At 44.4% G+C, this 15,187-nt stretch overlaps 2 protein-coding genes across 3 annotated transcripts in view; both read right to left on the bottom strand.

Moving 5' to 3' along the window:
- Positions 1-1,884: 1,884 nt before the first annotated feature.
- TAF12 (TATA-box binding protein associated factor 12) lies at positions 1,885-8,289 on the bottom strand. Of its 2 annotated transcripts, none has more exons than XM_083370000.1 (6): positions 6,548-6,765; positions 4,988-5,239; positions 4,570-4,647; positions 4,261-4,375; positions 3,730-3,818; positions 1,885-3,070 (listed from the first exon to the last, which is right to left on the bottom strand). In XM_083370000.1, the coding sequence occupies exons 1-6, from the start codon at positions 6,614-6,616 to the stop codon at positions 3,035-3,037; spliced, it is 639 nt and encodes a 212-aa protein (XP_083226126.1). In that variant the 5' UTR covers positions 6,617-6,765; the 3' UTR covers positions 1,885-3,034. The 2 variants fall into 2 exon arrangements, with proteins under 2 accessions (XP_083226126.1, XP_083226127.1); XM_083370001.1 differs by lacking the exon at positions 6,548-6,765 and adding an exon at positions 8,197-8,289 and having other exon boundaries at positions 1,886-3,070.
- Positions 8,290-13,207: 4,918 nt separating this feature from the next.
- LOC310644741 (discoidin, CUB and LCCL domain-containing protein 1-like) overlaps positions 13,208-15,187 on the bottom strand; it is a 29,397-nt gene continuing 27,417 nt past the window's right edge. Inside the window, exon 15 of the mRNA XM_083370032.1 lies at positions 13,208-14,924. Coding sequence (XP_083226158.1) covers positions 14,389-14,924 — 536 coding nt within the window. The 3' untranslated portion in view covers positions 13,208-14,388. The remainder of the gene's footprint in view (positions 14,925-15,187) is intronic.

Below are 15,187 nucleotides of genomic sequence, written 5' to 3'. Positions count from 1 at the left end.
ACTATAAAATATTCACAGGTTCAATCAGGCATAAAGAGGAGAGTTTTCCATGCTTCTTATTGGTAATTAATTTAGCTTTCAGTAACAAAGAATGTAGACACTAAAGACATTGCAGATGTATTTCAGATTCCTAGTTTTAGATCTACCGGTTACGTAGTAGATGACATTGGAAAAGACAAATGGCATTATAAGTTATTGATATCAGGATTAGGAGACATTGACTCTGAAGCATGGTATTTGTTGTGACCACAGTAATAATTTCACCTTACAGATTTTGCAGCTGCATTTAAAATAAACAGTCCACTTCAGTGCATGGGTACAGCCCACACATATATATCACTAGCATGGTTGCTGGTCAGAAATGGTGTGAGTTCTATCTTAATACACCTGGATGGATTAAATATGCTCATCTAAACCCATTCAGTGGTTATTTCATCTTTTTTCCTTAATCAACTTTTTTTTCAATGAAAAAAACAAAAAAAAGCCCTTAAGAAAGCACTAGAAGCTGGATTATGAATGTGGCCTCCTACAGCTTCCATTGAATCGCATGAACAAGCAGACATGTATCAACAGCCCTGTATGAATATATCTCCTGCGTCACATGGAAATGTCTTCACAGTTAATAACTCCTCATCAGAGCCAGAAGCTGGGTGCAGGTCAGTGGCTAATCCCAGAGGCAAAGAGAGAAAAGGGCCCACGTGAGATGGGCAGTTTTAACAATGAGATAGAGCAGAGGTCCATGTGGCTGTATTGGTTTAAGATAGTGTTTCTCAACTCTGGCAACTTCCTTAGTGTGATGGCTGGGGAATTCTGGGAGTTGAAGTCCACGTATTTTTTAAGTTGCCAAGGTTGAGAAACACTGGGTTAAAGAAGTGGACTGTCTTGGGAAGATGCAGCTCCAATCCCCCTGTGCAGTTCTGAGTTACTTTTAGGCTGCTCGTTATTTCTCAATTCTATAGTGTTTCTGAGGATAAAATGAGAGCTAATATCCCTTTCTACTAAGCATTACCCTGAGAAAAGGGAAGATCTAGAAGAATGGAAACGTGAATGTTTCACACCATTCATAGCTGGTTTCCCTACTAGGAGAAGCACTGTGGTCCATCTAGCTCAGCGGTGGCGAACCTTTGAGACCGAGTGCCCAAACTGCAGCCCAAAACCCACTTATCACTGGGTGCCAGGTTGGTATGGCCCACTGGGTGGGTGTGGCTCTGGTGGTCATGGAAGATTGGGTGGGTGTGGCCACCTCAATGTTGCTCGTGAGGAGGGACACCTGTGGGGGGTGGGCAGGGTTGGGGGAGCTCCAGGAGGTCTCTGGCAGGTGGGGCGATAGGCAGGACTCATCCTGTGGAGGTGAGGCAGGGTGGGGGTGCCATTGCCATGGGGCAAGGCAAGGGCTGGGGCAGCTGCTGCCTGACACCATCGGCCCCCGCACACAGAGGCCAGCAAGCACATGGGGGCCAACAGTGTCCGTCAGTAGCCACAGCCTGCCGGCCCCTCGACAGGCGCACTCTGGGGCTCCGCAGCCAATCGCCAGCAGTTCAAAGAAGCCGCCTCCAAGATGGATGGTCGGCCAACAGCTGAGGTGATGCAGTGGGTCGTGCCTGGGAAAAGGAGAGCATGTGAGGCCAGGAGGGATGGGACAGTGGGGGAGGGAAACCAGCCGTGCCGGGATGCATTCAACCACATGGGACCTCGGTGAATTAGCAGGCGGCTGGTTGAAGAGGAACAGTTGCCACCTCCGGGGCATGGTGCGAGTGCCCACAGAGAGGGCTTTGAGTGCTGCGTCTGGCACCCGTGCCATAGGTTTGCCACCACTGACCGAGCTTGTTGATGCCATTTTCTTATTCAAAGAACTCAATAACTGTGGATGCCGCCTTAGCATAATTCACAAGACACCTTAGAAAAGCAGATACATAGGGTATTCATTTATTGTTACATTTTCAACTAGTGGAAACTTACACAGATTCTTCTTTAAAGTCCCTGTCGGGTGGCTCAACGCAAAGCTGATGCAGTCAGACCTTATACAGAGAACCAAAGACAATGAGGATGGGGAACCCAAATCAATGGCTGTTCCCTCCATTCAGAGTCTTGGCCAAGCACAGCCCCCACCGCTTGGCTGCTCCAATATAGCTTATCAAGTGTGAAGTGGGATGGGAGAATATACATTTTCGGCAAGAGTCTGCTTCAGAAACAACCTTCCCCTCCAGAAATAGTGAAGTCGCTTTCACAATGCACCACAATATCTGAGCCAGCAAATACTTCTATGCCAGTAAAATGCTGGGTGCCAAGTGTGCTTTTAGAATGCAGAGCCCTCCCGGAAATCAAAAAGTGTATCTCACTCACTTACAGGGGGAAAAAAGGAACAAACCACAAATTGTACCCAAACTTCTGTTTGTCAGAGACTATCTTGGGAACAGTAAGGCAGTTTAACCATGCCAGCAGACTGCTTTTCTTAAATTGTGTAGCTCAAATCTGTTTCTACTGCATTTTTACAGGACTTGTGGTACAAAAAGAATTCAACTTTGCCCCCAGGCCACCGTTAAATAAAAAGGAAAGAAATTCACTTCCAACTGAAACACTCCTGTCAATACTGTGGTCTTCTTTTGAGATCCCTCATTCATTTTCTGAAAGAAATCCAAATACCTTGAACAGCAACATTACAAGTGTGTGGGGGGGGGATAGGAAAAAAAATATCTATGGCCACTTCTAATACTGTTCTCAAAAATAGCAATATATTTTATCCCATGGACAATCCTGGACACCGTGTATCACATAGGAGGAGAAAATAAAAGTCTATGCTTCGAGATAAGTTCCTTTGGGGGAACAGATGTGAGGAGACCTATTGATGTTTGGCAGATCTTCTCTAGTAACCCTTTATTGCTGCACTGTGAAAATATATGCTTCTCTGTGAAGCATGGCAAAAAAAAATAATAATTATCCAACAGATGACCTCAAGGACACTCCACAGCTTCAGAGGCAGACTTTTTTCTCTTACAAGAGTCTCTTTTTTTTTCTTTTTGATTTCTTCCCAGAGTTATTTCTTGGTAGTTTTGCGGATCAATGCCATTCTCTGAAAAGGGGGGGAAAAAGACAGCATGAACATGGGTTTCTTGATATAATGGAAAGTGTGGATGGCCTTGGGGGATGAGGGAAAGAGATGTGTGGATGACTTCCATTAGACTTGGTAAGTTAAATTAGGAATACGATTAATGGAACTCAAACAGGTAATGTTACAATTCACCCAAGAATCCATCCCTCCAGAATACCCGTAGCTACTGAGTTTTCAAGCTTGATTAAGGCTCCAGTTAAAGAGGTTTCTTCTCCTTTCCGCCCAGTTTAAATTACTCCCAAGGCATATCATTTTATATCTCCAAAATTGCCCTTTGAGTTTGGAGGAAAGATTCTATTTACCTATTCCCTTTTAGGTCAAAATAGTAATTTCAGGGTAGGCAGTCCTGGTTCAGAACAACATTCCCCACAATTTTTTTTAAAAATAGAACCGCAATGAAGTATTAAGTGGGGAAAAAGTGTAGCTCAGAAGATACTATTATTTATTCTATGGTTAAATCATATAAACAATTAAGAAGAGAGATTTAGGCATGCATTGTGATTTTTTTTAAAAAAAAAAGCCAAGGTGGAATTTGAACAGTAGAACCCTCTGCTTCACACAGCATCATTTTACTTAGGTGTGAATTATTTTGGGGGGGGGAGAGGGGAAGAGATCCTTACCTGTTTGTGAGCTTCTGTAGTGCAGGCTTTTTTGTAGGGCCTGATTTCTTCAGAGCCAAAACCTGGGATCCACATATTCCACTGGCGTTCTGGGGGCAGCAACAGCATTGGTATGGTTTGTAGTTGAAGAAATAAAATCATAAGCAGAAGACAATTTAAACGAGTAATAAACAGCCATGAGAAGCAGGTTCAGTCATTTAGAAAGCAATGAATTAATATTCTACTATGCACAAGTGGGGGTGGGGTGGGGTACAAGATAGACAAACTCAGCTACGGTGGCAATAAATGCACCAGTGGAAGATTTGACAGAACTGTTGAGGGACAGATTATGGAGAAAATCTTTCTATATAGTCACTAGGTGTCAAAAACAACTTGATGGCACAGTATCAACATAATTGGAGGGGAAAGTGATTGTTCCTGCAATGTAGCCTAGGTTACGTAGCTCTGCAGGTTATGGACAAAACAATCCAAAAGTGATAAAGTTAGCTGGCAGCTATAATGAAGTAGACACATTTATATCTTTGCACTGACCAAGATGCAGCTGGACATCCTTTACTTCCAAAGTGTTAGACTTGCGATGCCGTGCAAGCTGGCAGGCAGCGGTCACCACGCTTTCAATGAAGTCATCAGCAATCTGCAGCAACATCTGTCAAAATGGAATTCAGCATCAGCAAGAATGGCTGCTGCTGTTTCAGGTTATTCTTCTGATAATTCAAGGTACTGACAGAGCATTCTTAAGACACAGACGCACATCCCCAAGCGAAAAATTAGAAGAAATAAAACGGCACATTTTAATCAGAGGCTTAGACGTTTGTGATGCTCATTTCAGCTAAGACCAACCTCCTCCACATCTTCATCCAGCTGTTCATTTGGATCCACTTCTCTAACCAGATCCTGCAGTTTCTTCTTCGTTAATATCTATAGAAAATATTAGCATATTTTACCAGGTTCATTCTGCTATAGTCACTTCTCCACAGTTAAAATCAAAAGATCTTGCTTAGAAGCACTTCCAGTCAGCAACATATACGATAGTACCCCTAAGTGGATCCTCTAAAGCAGAGGTGGGGAACTATGGCCTCTTTATGACCTGTGGACTTCAGATCCCAGGAGTCCTGAGACACCATGTCTGACTCAGGAATTCTGGGAGTTGAAGTCCACAAGTCAGAAAAGGACCATAGTTTCCCACCCCTGCTCTAAAGCCACCTCCACCCAGAGCCCTCCAGCTGTGCTGACTACATCTCACATCCTGGACAGTTACCTGATTACTTTCAGGACTGAGGCGCCCCCCACTGCTGGGGGTCCCTGGCATCTTTGCCACAGAGGTATTGTTTGCCATGGAACTATGAGGAGGAGTATTGCCTGCTTCTGCTTTGATTGAAGAAAAGTTTGATAAATTGATCAAGGTAGACGGACCAAACTGGTTCATAATCTGCTGAGCTTTAGTCTTGAGGTCATAGAGCTTATCCAGGTCTTGCTTCTTTTTTGGATTATGTGGACCCAAACCAACCAGCTAGAAGAAGAAACAGGCCTCAAAGTTAAAAACAAGGTGTAGATTGAAATGTCAGTATCTTGGACATGTTAATTGAGTTCAGGAACCTGTTACTAAGAAAAGCAACTTATCAGTGAAAATACAGCAAGTATTGCAAACAGCCCATTTCTTAGTTTTTTCCCCCTGAGCCATAAGTTAGTAGTATATTAATACAGCTCAGGCTATATTAGTTTACTTTAACACTGCACCTTGTAACACCACTTCAAGACCAAACCATGCTGTATGTGTACAATCAAAAATAGAAAGTTCAATATAATCTTTATTACTTCAATTTTAACAAGAAGATCCAAGCAGAATAATAAACAAAAGAATATTTAGAATATTACAATGTTAATATTTGATTCTTATTATCATGCATTTTACTTTATTCAACACACTGTGATAAAAAGACAATGATACTAAGTTTTGGAGGGAGAATCCAGAACTGCTTTCAATATAATCAAATATTTCTTGGCAAAGGAGAACCCATCGGCCATTAAAAAGAGCTGGCTATGAAAGCGAGGAAGGGCATGGAGCTCAAAGCCAGAATAAACTTTAGATTCTCTTTCCTATCCAATACTGGGCAAAGTTTAATTACTTTGCCTCATTCACATTGTGCTAGGATACTGGTTTGCATAGAAAGCGTTCTCTCTGATTTCCAAATTAATAGGGTAGTTGTAATAACTTCTTATTGAGAGGAAGCACTGTGTTAGATGCAACATGGATTAGCCACTTCCAGAACTATTTGCATGGCTTTCTCAATATCTATTTCCCAGGAAGATGTATCTTCTCTCAGGTTTATTTTAAAGAAATATACATACTGACTATTGGCTTTTTCTTCAATCTCACCTATTTGAAAGCTTCACAATTTATGTTTCTTGCACAGTAAGTAGGTACAATCCAATTTATCATTCATGGATTAACTGTTGTCCTAAAACCAAGTTAAAACTAGGTTTTTCTGGATAGGGGATAATTATAAAATATTCAATGGTTCCAACAAGAATGAATTGCTAAAATACAGAGAGATTGATAGAATAATAAACCAAACCTAAATTCTAATTTGTACAAGGACTCTGAAGATTTAGTCTCATATTCAATGTCTTGACTTAAGAAATTACACACAGATCATATTATATTGTTAATTAACAAGAAAGCAATATATTCTTGCAAAGTTTGTTTACCATTAGATTTCAATCTTGGCAAGATTAAAATTAAAAAGACACAAACCTTCAGCTTTTCATTATGATGCTAGCATGCCATGCAATGGTCACTTCAAGCCAATTTACTTACAGCTATCTGAGTATCTAGATCTTTAATTACATCAGAAACTGCTGTGGGGCCATTGAATGGAGAGGCCATTTTCAAAAAAGAAAAAAAATATTCCTGCAAGTAAATAGTCAGAATTAACCTACATAGCAGTTGCTCCCTGGCTGTGAACACTTATCAAATTCTTTCAGAGCATTCTGCATTCCTGCCTCCAGCCTGAAAAACAATAGAGACTTTGATATGCAAAAAACCCCCCACCAGAACAGAGGACTTTTCCTCCTACATCTCCTTTAAAAATGGTCTTATAATCTTGGAGGTTATTGATCCAAACATTTTGCTAAAGTCAATATGATATCATTGACAACACAAGCATGAGTTTACAGAAATCAAAGCAGCAGTTACCCAAAGACAATCTCGGTGATATTATGTTCATCAAGTAATTAAAAGTTCAAAGTGACTAAACAGCTTTGGTTATTATTAATGAGTTTTCTGCTGTAGGAAGAAAAGTCTTCATCATGGTTCCTCCAAGTGGCAACTGCTTTGAGAAGGTTGTAGTTTATTGCAGAGGAAAGCCAAACAGAAAGATGGATCCAACAGGAAAAGAGAGTGAGCACATGTGGGTAGTGGGTTTTTATACCCCCTGGACTCTATTGTCTGGGGTTATTTCCTGTTTCAAGCTTTGTATTTCCTTTGTATTTCCTGAGCCTAGGTGTGCCCCTCTAGGATTCTTGCTGGTTGTCTGTCCCAGCCCACCTCCCTGGGGGCAGGGTATGTAGATTTTAGAAGTCTTCTTAGCTTCAACCTTCCTGAATGGTTTACATCTGCATTTCTATAGAGTTGGTTTCTGCTTGGGGGAGGGAGACTTGGGGCTATTAAGAAAACCTGGGCATGCTTTTCTGCCTTTTTAAACTTCTTTTTAGGAAATGTATCTTCCTGCCCTTTTAATATTTCCTTCTCTGGGGAGCTGACTTCCCACACTGCGTTGCTTGAGTAGGTGTACACATGGGACTACCACAAAATACAGTACCGATAACAATAATGCACTAACATAAGGGTCTCCAACCTTAGCAACTTTAAGACTTGTGGACTACAATTCCCTGCACTAAGAGACAATTTATTATTTTTCAAAACACATACACAAGGCTAAAAGGCGACATACAGGTGTTTGAAAACACGAAAGCAGGGGCCGCTTGCAGTCAAGAGGAGAAGGGCAGGAAGCCTATTTAAGACAGGGGTCTTCAAACATGGCCCTTTTATGACTTGTGGACTTCAACTTCCAGCGTGCCTGGCTGAGGAATTCTGGGAGTTGCAAGTCCACAAGTCCTAAAAGGGCCAAGTTTGAAGACCCCCGATTTAAGAGAAACCAACTATTGGAGTATCGGGCTGACAGTGTGTGAGCGTGTGAATAAGTTACAACCCCCCCGAAACCAGCCAGCCAGCCAGCCACGGGAGGTTGGAGGCCAGGCACCCCGCTCAGGCCAGCCTACCTCAAGGTCTGTGTGTGTGTGTGTGTGTGCGTGGGGGGATGTCCTTGGGCTACACTTAGATATGGCGCCCACGCCGAACACTAACGTGGAAACGGCCATCTCCGACTCCTTTTTCTCCTTATTTTAAGCGGGGTTTCCTCCCGGCCGCCACCACCACGCTGTTTCTGTCACGGCCGACTCACTCACCGGCGTCTCAGCTTCTCATAGCGTCCGGGTTCCCTTAGTCGAGCTGCCAGCCGCCTTCGCCTTCAGCGGGTCTCCGCCTACAGAGCACTTCCGGGGTCACGACCTCGAAGCCACGGAAGTGTCGGGAGACGCCCCTTTTATCAGCCCGCGCGCCAACTGGCCCGCTCATCCACCAATGGGGGAAGTCCCTTTCTGCCCTTCTTTCGTTGGGCGGCCCTGGTTTGACTGCGCAAGCGCCACAACTCCCGCCGCTAGCGGGAGTTGTAGTTCAAGCGCCCGCGGGGAAGTTTTTCAGGGTCTTGTTCTGTGCAAGAAGCGAACCCCGCCCAACCGCGGGAATAACCGTGAGGAAGAAGAAGGCTCTCGTTCTGCCCCGGTAGACAGCACTGCCCGCTCGCAGCACGGGCCTGTCCAGGGGAACTGTCAATTTTAAGAGGTTCATTTGGGCAACCTGAGATTAGTTATTTTTGGTGAACTTACTTCTTTGGGTTAGTTATTCTTCAGCGCATTGTGCCGACTTCGGTCCGCAGGCTAAGCATTTTGTGTGAACAGAGAAGAGAGAAGAATGAGGGAAACCGATGGATTTTGCACGAATATTTTGGGAAAGGGAAATAAATGATGATAACTTTATTGTCACTTTGAATGTACACCAATCGGCATACATAAAAATGAAATTTCGTTGCATACAGCTCTCAAAGGGTCACCACCTCCGATATACACTCCTTGTTCGGGGCCCGCTCAAATTTCACACTGTCCATTTTAGTCTCTAGGGAGTGAACGATGGCAAACAGGACAGATGGAAATGGGGCTCCATGTGGATTAGCCCTCAAGCTAGCTTGTATTCTGACAACCTCGCCTTCTTTCCTTTTTCTGATGCCGACTCTTCCACCCTTTCCTTAAAGAGGCCTTGCTTCTTTTCGCCCCTGGGGCACGCTGCTGCCGCCACCACCAACTCCTCCAAAAGCCTCTCTCTCTTCCTCTGGGCCTGCCGACAGCCTCATCCAGTTCCTTCGCTCCATAAGCTCCAGGTCCTCTCCTCCTCTGCCTCCTCTGGAAACAGCCCTGATTTGCAGTAGAATCCATCACTGGGCCAGCAGTCAGATCTTGCTGCTGGCAGAACAAATTCAAACAGCGCCAACGACTTTTAACGGTCTCACCAACAGTTCCAAAACAACTAGAAACTCGCCAGGCCAGCAAAGATTGTCGGTCGTAATGTCATATGTTACCTTAGTTCCACCATGTTGCTCAAACACATTAAAATCTTCCTGATCATGTGGCCTATAGCCCTTACTATCCCTCCCAAAACTATTCACCTTCAAAAGCCAATGCAGCTGCAGCCATTCCAGGCGCCGCCATCTTAGAACTTAGAAATACCTGCATTCCTCAAATATAACCCAAGATTTGGAGAAGGGAGATTGCGGTTCCAATTCCAAATGAACTAGAACTGCGTTCGCACAACCCACTGAATTGCAAACTAGATGAGCCCCTCCCTTTTGGTTATGCAGCCCAGGCATGCCATCGGTTTATGGCGCAGCCAGCCCCACGAATCTAAGAAGTGGAGCCCATTCGGCCGTGGGTCAACGTATTGTGCGAATGCAGTCGAGCTTTCATTCGGAAGGTCCCCCTGTGCATTAAAGTTAAGCCAGCCAACTTTCAAGTGAAAAGAAAAACCAGGAGACAAATATAGATGAACACGATTTACTTTCAAAGGAATTGCCTTGTACTTCAGCGGAACTGATTTATTCCAGCAAAGACACTTTATTTATTTTTTTTCAGCCCGATCTGGTGCGCCTATTAATTAGAGAAGGTAAATCCCCTCCACTTCCCGCGCTAAATCTATTTGACAGGTCTGTCTAAACTCCGAAAACTCACTCCCAGCCCTTCTACCCAGAATTCCGCGCGTTAATTTGCATATCAGCTAGAAAAAGAGAAATGTTGCCGTGTTTTAAAATTAAACCGGATTTAGAACCGTCCTTAACAACACGTAGTAATTCAAATCTCCGTGGAGAGGACTAGAGTGGCTGTAATTTGGTACTCTTCTCGCTGTGATCTAAAACAATGTCGCGGATTAATTGCAGCGGCGCTCGCCAAGCGCGCGCTTAAAAAAGGGCTTCTGCTGTGAGTAGCACATGGAGAGGGGTGGCTGCGGCTTGCTCCTTTCCGTGCGGAATCGCTATCAAGAGATTTCGGAAGCATAATTTTTGCAAAGGGGGGTAGCTGGTAATCGCTTGTTCCGGCTCCCCGCTTCATAGCTGTTGAATAACAATTTTGGGCTGGTCCGTTGTTAAACGTGGCTTGAGTTCGTTCTGGACGATAAATGAGGAGAGAGAGGAAGCGTGGGAAGAGTGCGGATGTTGGAAATTATCAAAGGCAGAAAAGGTAAGGGAGACGTCAGAGGATGAGAACGTCAGCGTTGTTACCGCGGTGACGTGCTGTGGTTCGTGGGGTCGCAAAGAGTTATGCGCGACTGAATAACAGCGGTCGCTTTCGGAGGCTGTTTGTTTTTGCCTCATTCCTAGGGCTGAGAGGGAGGGACTGGCAGAATCTCACCCACTACCGCAGGGATTTTCAAGCTTGGCCCTTTTATGACTTGTGGACTTCAACTCCCAGAATTCCTCAGCCAGGCATGCTGGCTGAGGAATTCTGGGAGTTGAAGTCCACAAGTTATAAAAGGGCCAAGTTTGAAGACCCCTGCACTACCGTATGTTATAATTCATCCTCCCACTTCAGACTGAGAAAAGTGACTTTAGCCCTAGTCCTCACACTTATGACTGTCAAAATGGGACAACTAGTCCTCACCATTATCAGTGTTGCAGCACCCCCAGAGTAATGTCATAAAAATTTGGGTGCTGGGCACCTGTCATGTCTTTAGGACATGCAGTGTCCTAGGGTCACATGATCACCGTTTCCAATCTTGCTAGCTGGCCTCAGACAAAGTCAACAAATAGTTCTATGACTGCATCTTTGTGAACACTTAAGTGAGGTAACAGCATCTGTTGGCCTTGAGCTAACTATGGCTGGACTTGGTTAGTACTTGTATTGGAGACCACAAGGGTGTTCCTGGACTGTAGACTAGTCTGAGGGAGAAAATTGAGAAATTGAGAAATTGAGGAAAAAAAATTCCTGAGGGAGAAAATTAACTTCTCTATGTTGGCCATGAAATATTCTACACTGTCAGTGCAGCAAGGGAGTCTTTGGTCTTCCAGATGTTACCTACAGCAAGGGTCCCCAACCCCTGGTCCATGGACTAGTACCGGGCCGCACATGCCAGCAACCGGTCTGCACAAACAAGCAAAGCCCCGCCTGTGGGATTCAGGCAGCATGTAACCAGTCCCTGGTGCCCAAAAGGTTGGGGACCGCTGACCTATAGTGTTCCTTTGCTACTGGGCATGGCAGCAGGGGCTGGAAGGAACTCTTGTTGAACCACATTTGACCACTATTTAAAAAGCCATGCGTGGCATAGGGCTGGGGTCCCTGAAGGACCCCTTATCCTCAACTGTTTCTGCCGTGCAATACAACGGAGTGGGTATACTCCAGGTCCTTCTAATAAGCGTTCTCATCTGCTTCCTTGTCACAGCCCTCACTCTCTGGACCAGCATCCCCCTGTGATGTTTTTTAGGAATGTCCTTGGGAGGCGAAAGGAAGATACCCTGCCTAGAGAGCAATCCTGTAAAAGTAGGGGAAGCCCACAACTGAATAATGGGCAGAGCAAGAAACTGCTAACTTTTCAGGTGGTAAAAAGAGGTGGTGATGGTGGGAGTTGTATTTTCAGACTTGGATGATTCTGTAAATACAGGTAGTCCTCTACTTACAACCACAATTGAGTCCAAAATGTCTGTTGCTAAGCGAGACAGTTGAGTTTTGCCTCGTTTTACAACCTTTCTTGCCACAATTGTTAACTGTTAAATTAGTAACACGGTGGTTAAGTGATTCCGGCTTCCCCATTGACTTTGCTGGTCCGAAGATCTCAAAAGGTAATCACGTGACCCCCAGGACACTGCAACCGTCATAAACATGAGTCGGTTGCCAAGCATCTGAATTTTGATCATGTGACCATGGGAAAGCTGCAACGGTTGTGTGAAAAACAGTCACAGGTCACTTTTTTCAATACTTGTAATTTTGAACAGTCGCTAAATGAACTGTTGTAAATCAAGGACTACCTGTATAGCCTAAAATAGAATTAGCTTATCCTCTTGCATTTTCTGCATGATCTACTTGGAAGGCTGGCAAATATGGCTGCACCCTCCTTTCTAAGACACTGAAAAACACTAAGACTTGGTTCTGGTCTCAGGCCTGGAGTTGATGTGGCTGTGCGGCTTCTGGTTTGTCCCCATTAATGATTGTTTTAATTGGGTTGCCTGCACTGATGTATATTTTAACTGCTTTTATTGTTTGGTATTTGCATCTCTGGGGGAGGGCAGCTATATTTAAATACATAATATAGGAGGCCAGAGAATCACCATCCCTAACCATGTTTCTTTTTCACTACTGTAAAATGCATGCAAGTGTGCATACACTGAAACACACTAATGTGAAGTTTAACCACTTTGTGAACTTTTAGTATAAAATATAGTAAGATGCATAGGTATCTGGGAATGCACACAGGTAATGCCAGGTGCAAAGCACTGAGGGGTTTACAGGAAGGGCATTTCACTGCTAGGCTGGTTTCTCATATATCTTGTTTTGCACGTGGTTATAAAAGCTGTACAAACCAGTTCCTTGGCAGAGATATTCCAACAACATACATACCAGTTGTCTGTCCTAGGGAGCATGATATGTTTTCCCCTGTAAGTATTTACCTTTAATAAACCTTGTGATGATCACATTGGCTTTCACCTCCTCTTTCTTGGAAATCTTTCGTGGATATTGATCCCTGGGGAGCATTTACATTTGACTATTAATGCAAACATCTACTACAGCCAGGGAAACCTTTTGAGTTTTCATTTCTGAATAGGAGCAAAAATTAAAAAACTCAAAGCAGATGTGTTAGTAATAGATGGCAAGGGGAATATGGAAAAAAAGCAGTAGATTTTTAAAATTTATTTTACAAAATATTTTTCAAGGGAATAAGAATAGAAAGTAAGTTTAATGAGCTCTGCTGAATGAAGTTTCACTCTTTTCCTCCAGCTGGGAATCTCATAACATGATGTACATCTGTTCTTAATATCTGCAATGCAGCCAAAAGAAATTATAAATGCAATCTACACCCCCACACATTGTTTTTGGATTACAATGCAGGCAAGCAAGGATTGTTGGAATACTTGTCATTCTCATGAGTTTTAACAACCTGAGACTTAGAAAGTTCCCCAGCTTGGTCAGGGAAAGTAAGCATGGATCAAATGAAGGATTGTCTTTTGTAGATGTAATCAGCTGATCCTGTTGTTAGGTAGAGTAAGGCAATGTCCACAGATGGAAAATCCTAGGAGGTAGCAGTAAGATATATGGGGAGAAAAACTTGGGTTCCTTTGTCTGGTTGTCATGTGTTCTCCAAACCAGTCTAACTGGAAAACACAATTTTATCATCAGCCTCAAAGCTAGATTTAATCCCTCCACTGGTGGATGTTTGCACATCAAAGGAAAGATGGTGACATCTTGTTCTTTGCAAAACATCAAGGTCATTCTAGGAGCACAGCAAGATGCTGAATGCAGATTTCATAGGAAGAAGGTAAAAATAAAGGAGCCCCTGAAGATTTTACTCTGCGAGTCATTGCCAACTGTGTAGTGGGTTGCTCAACTCCATTTTAAGGCCATTATTGAGCCAGTGCTTTCCGAAGATGTTCCTCAAGTCCTGTGGCCAGCATGATGTCATGGAGCTCTGTTACCTTCCCACAAAGTGGTACCTATTTATCTACTTGCATGCTTTTAAACTGCTAGGTTGGCAGGAACTGGAGCAAGGTCACATGGAGCTCGGGTCTCAAACCTGGGCTGCCGACTTCCCAGCCAACAAGGCCAGCATCTTAACCACTGAGCCACTTGCCGCCCCATGGAAAGAAGGCCACAGTTTTATCTACTGGAGTCTCCTTGCTTAAAAAAAGGACTGGGCAGCAATTGGTTGGCCTTACACCTTTATCTACAACGTTGAAGAACTGTGATAGATCGTGTCAGTTTGAACTTGGAAGGAGTGGAGCTTTGGGTCCTTCCCCAAAGCCTTTTTCACAGCAGCCTGATTGGAAGGTTTCCTTCCTGCAGGACTCACAAGGGTTTGTGATAGACGTGTTCATAGGGGGAATTTCTCTGTTGGAAATGGCGGCCCTGAAATGAGGCTGTATCTCCCGGGCTTGGAATCCATTCGCTTGGAGGCGGAGGAGGAGGAGGAGGAGGAAGGCAGCCAAGGTCAGTTTGGATAGATCTTTCCTGCTGGCTGGTGTTACCCACTTGGCTGTCCAACTTCTCTGCCGGCCACTGAGTTGGGAAATCATATTGCAGTGAAGATTTGTGGAGCCCCGGTGAAGCTAGGGAGCCCCCCAGTCTTTCAGAGAAAGGGAGCATCTGGACACCGAGGTTCGTCCTGCAAGGGCCCCTCCCCAGTTCTGCAGGCTGCTCGATGAAAGGGGTGGCGTACTCAGGTTCCAGGGACAAGGGCTCCGTGTACTCATGCTGCTTGCCTGGAACATCATAGGGATTCACCACTAGGGGCAGCGTGTAACCTTCGTCCATGGCTGGCTTGAAGGTGGATGGGGCCACCTGGCCGCCTGGGCTGACTTGAACCAGGTCTGGCTCAGCATATTCTGCGAAGAAGAAAGAGAGAGTGGGGGAAGAAGGAGACATTCCTGTAGGAGGATGGAGACCTGACCACGTTCAGGCTTGACTGACACACGGACTCTTCTGCTTTGATCAGATGCAGAAAGCTGCTTGCTGGATGTGCTAAAGCAGCGGTTCTCCAATAGCAATAGCACTTTTTATGCCACTTCACTGCTTTCCAGCCCTCTCTAAGGGGTTACAGAGTCAGCATATTGCCCCCATCAACCCGGCTCCTCATTTTATCGGCCTC

The sequence above is a fragment of the Vipera ursinii genome (assembly GCF_947247035.1).
Source record: "Vipera ursinii genome assembly, chromosome: 9".
NCBI classification, from domain to species: domain Eukaryota; kingdom Metazoa; phylum Chordata; class Lepidosauria; order Squamata; family Viperidae; genus Vipera; species Vipera ursinii.
Note: the sequence above shows the minus strand (reverse complement) of the source record. Positions and strands in the feature narration are given on the sequence as shown.

What these genes read in the sequence shown, in the direction of transcription:
- TAF12 (XM_083370000.1), bottom strand. Translation starts at nt 6,616, where the DNA reads ATGGCCTCTCCATTCAATGGCCCCACAGCAGTTTCTGATGTAATTAAA. An exon ending in TCAGTCCTGAAAGTAATCAG is followed by an intron (nt 4,648 to 4,987) that starts GTAACTGTCCAG and finishes TATTTTCTATAG; the next exon opens with ATATTAACGAAGAAGAAACT. An exon ending in CTACAGAAGCTCACAAACAG is followed by an intron (nt 3,071 to 3,729) that starts GTAAGGATCTCT and finishes CCCCCTTTTCAG; the next exon opens with AGAATGGCATTGATCCGCAA.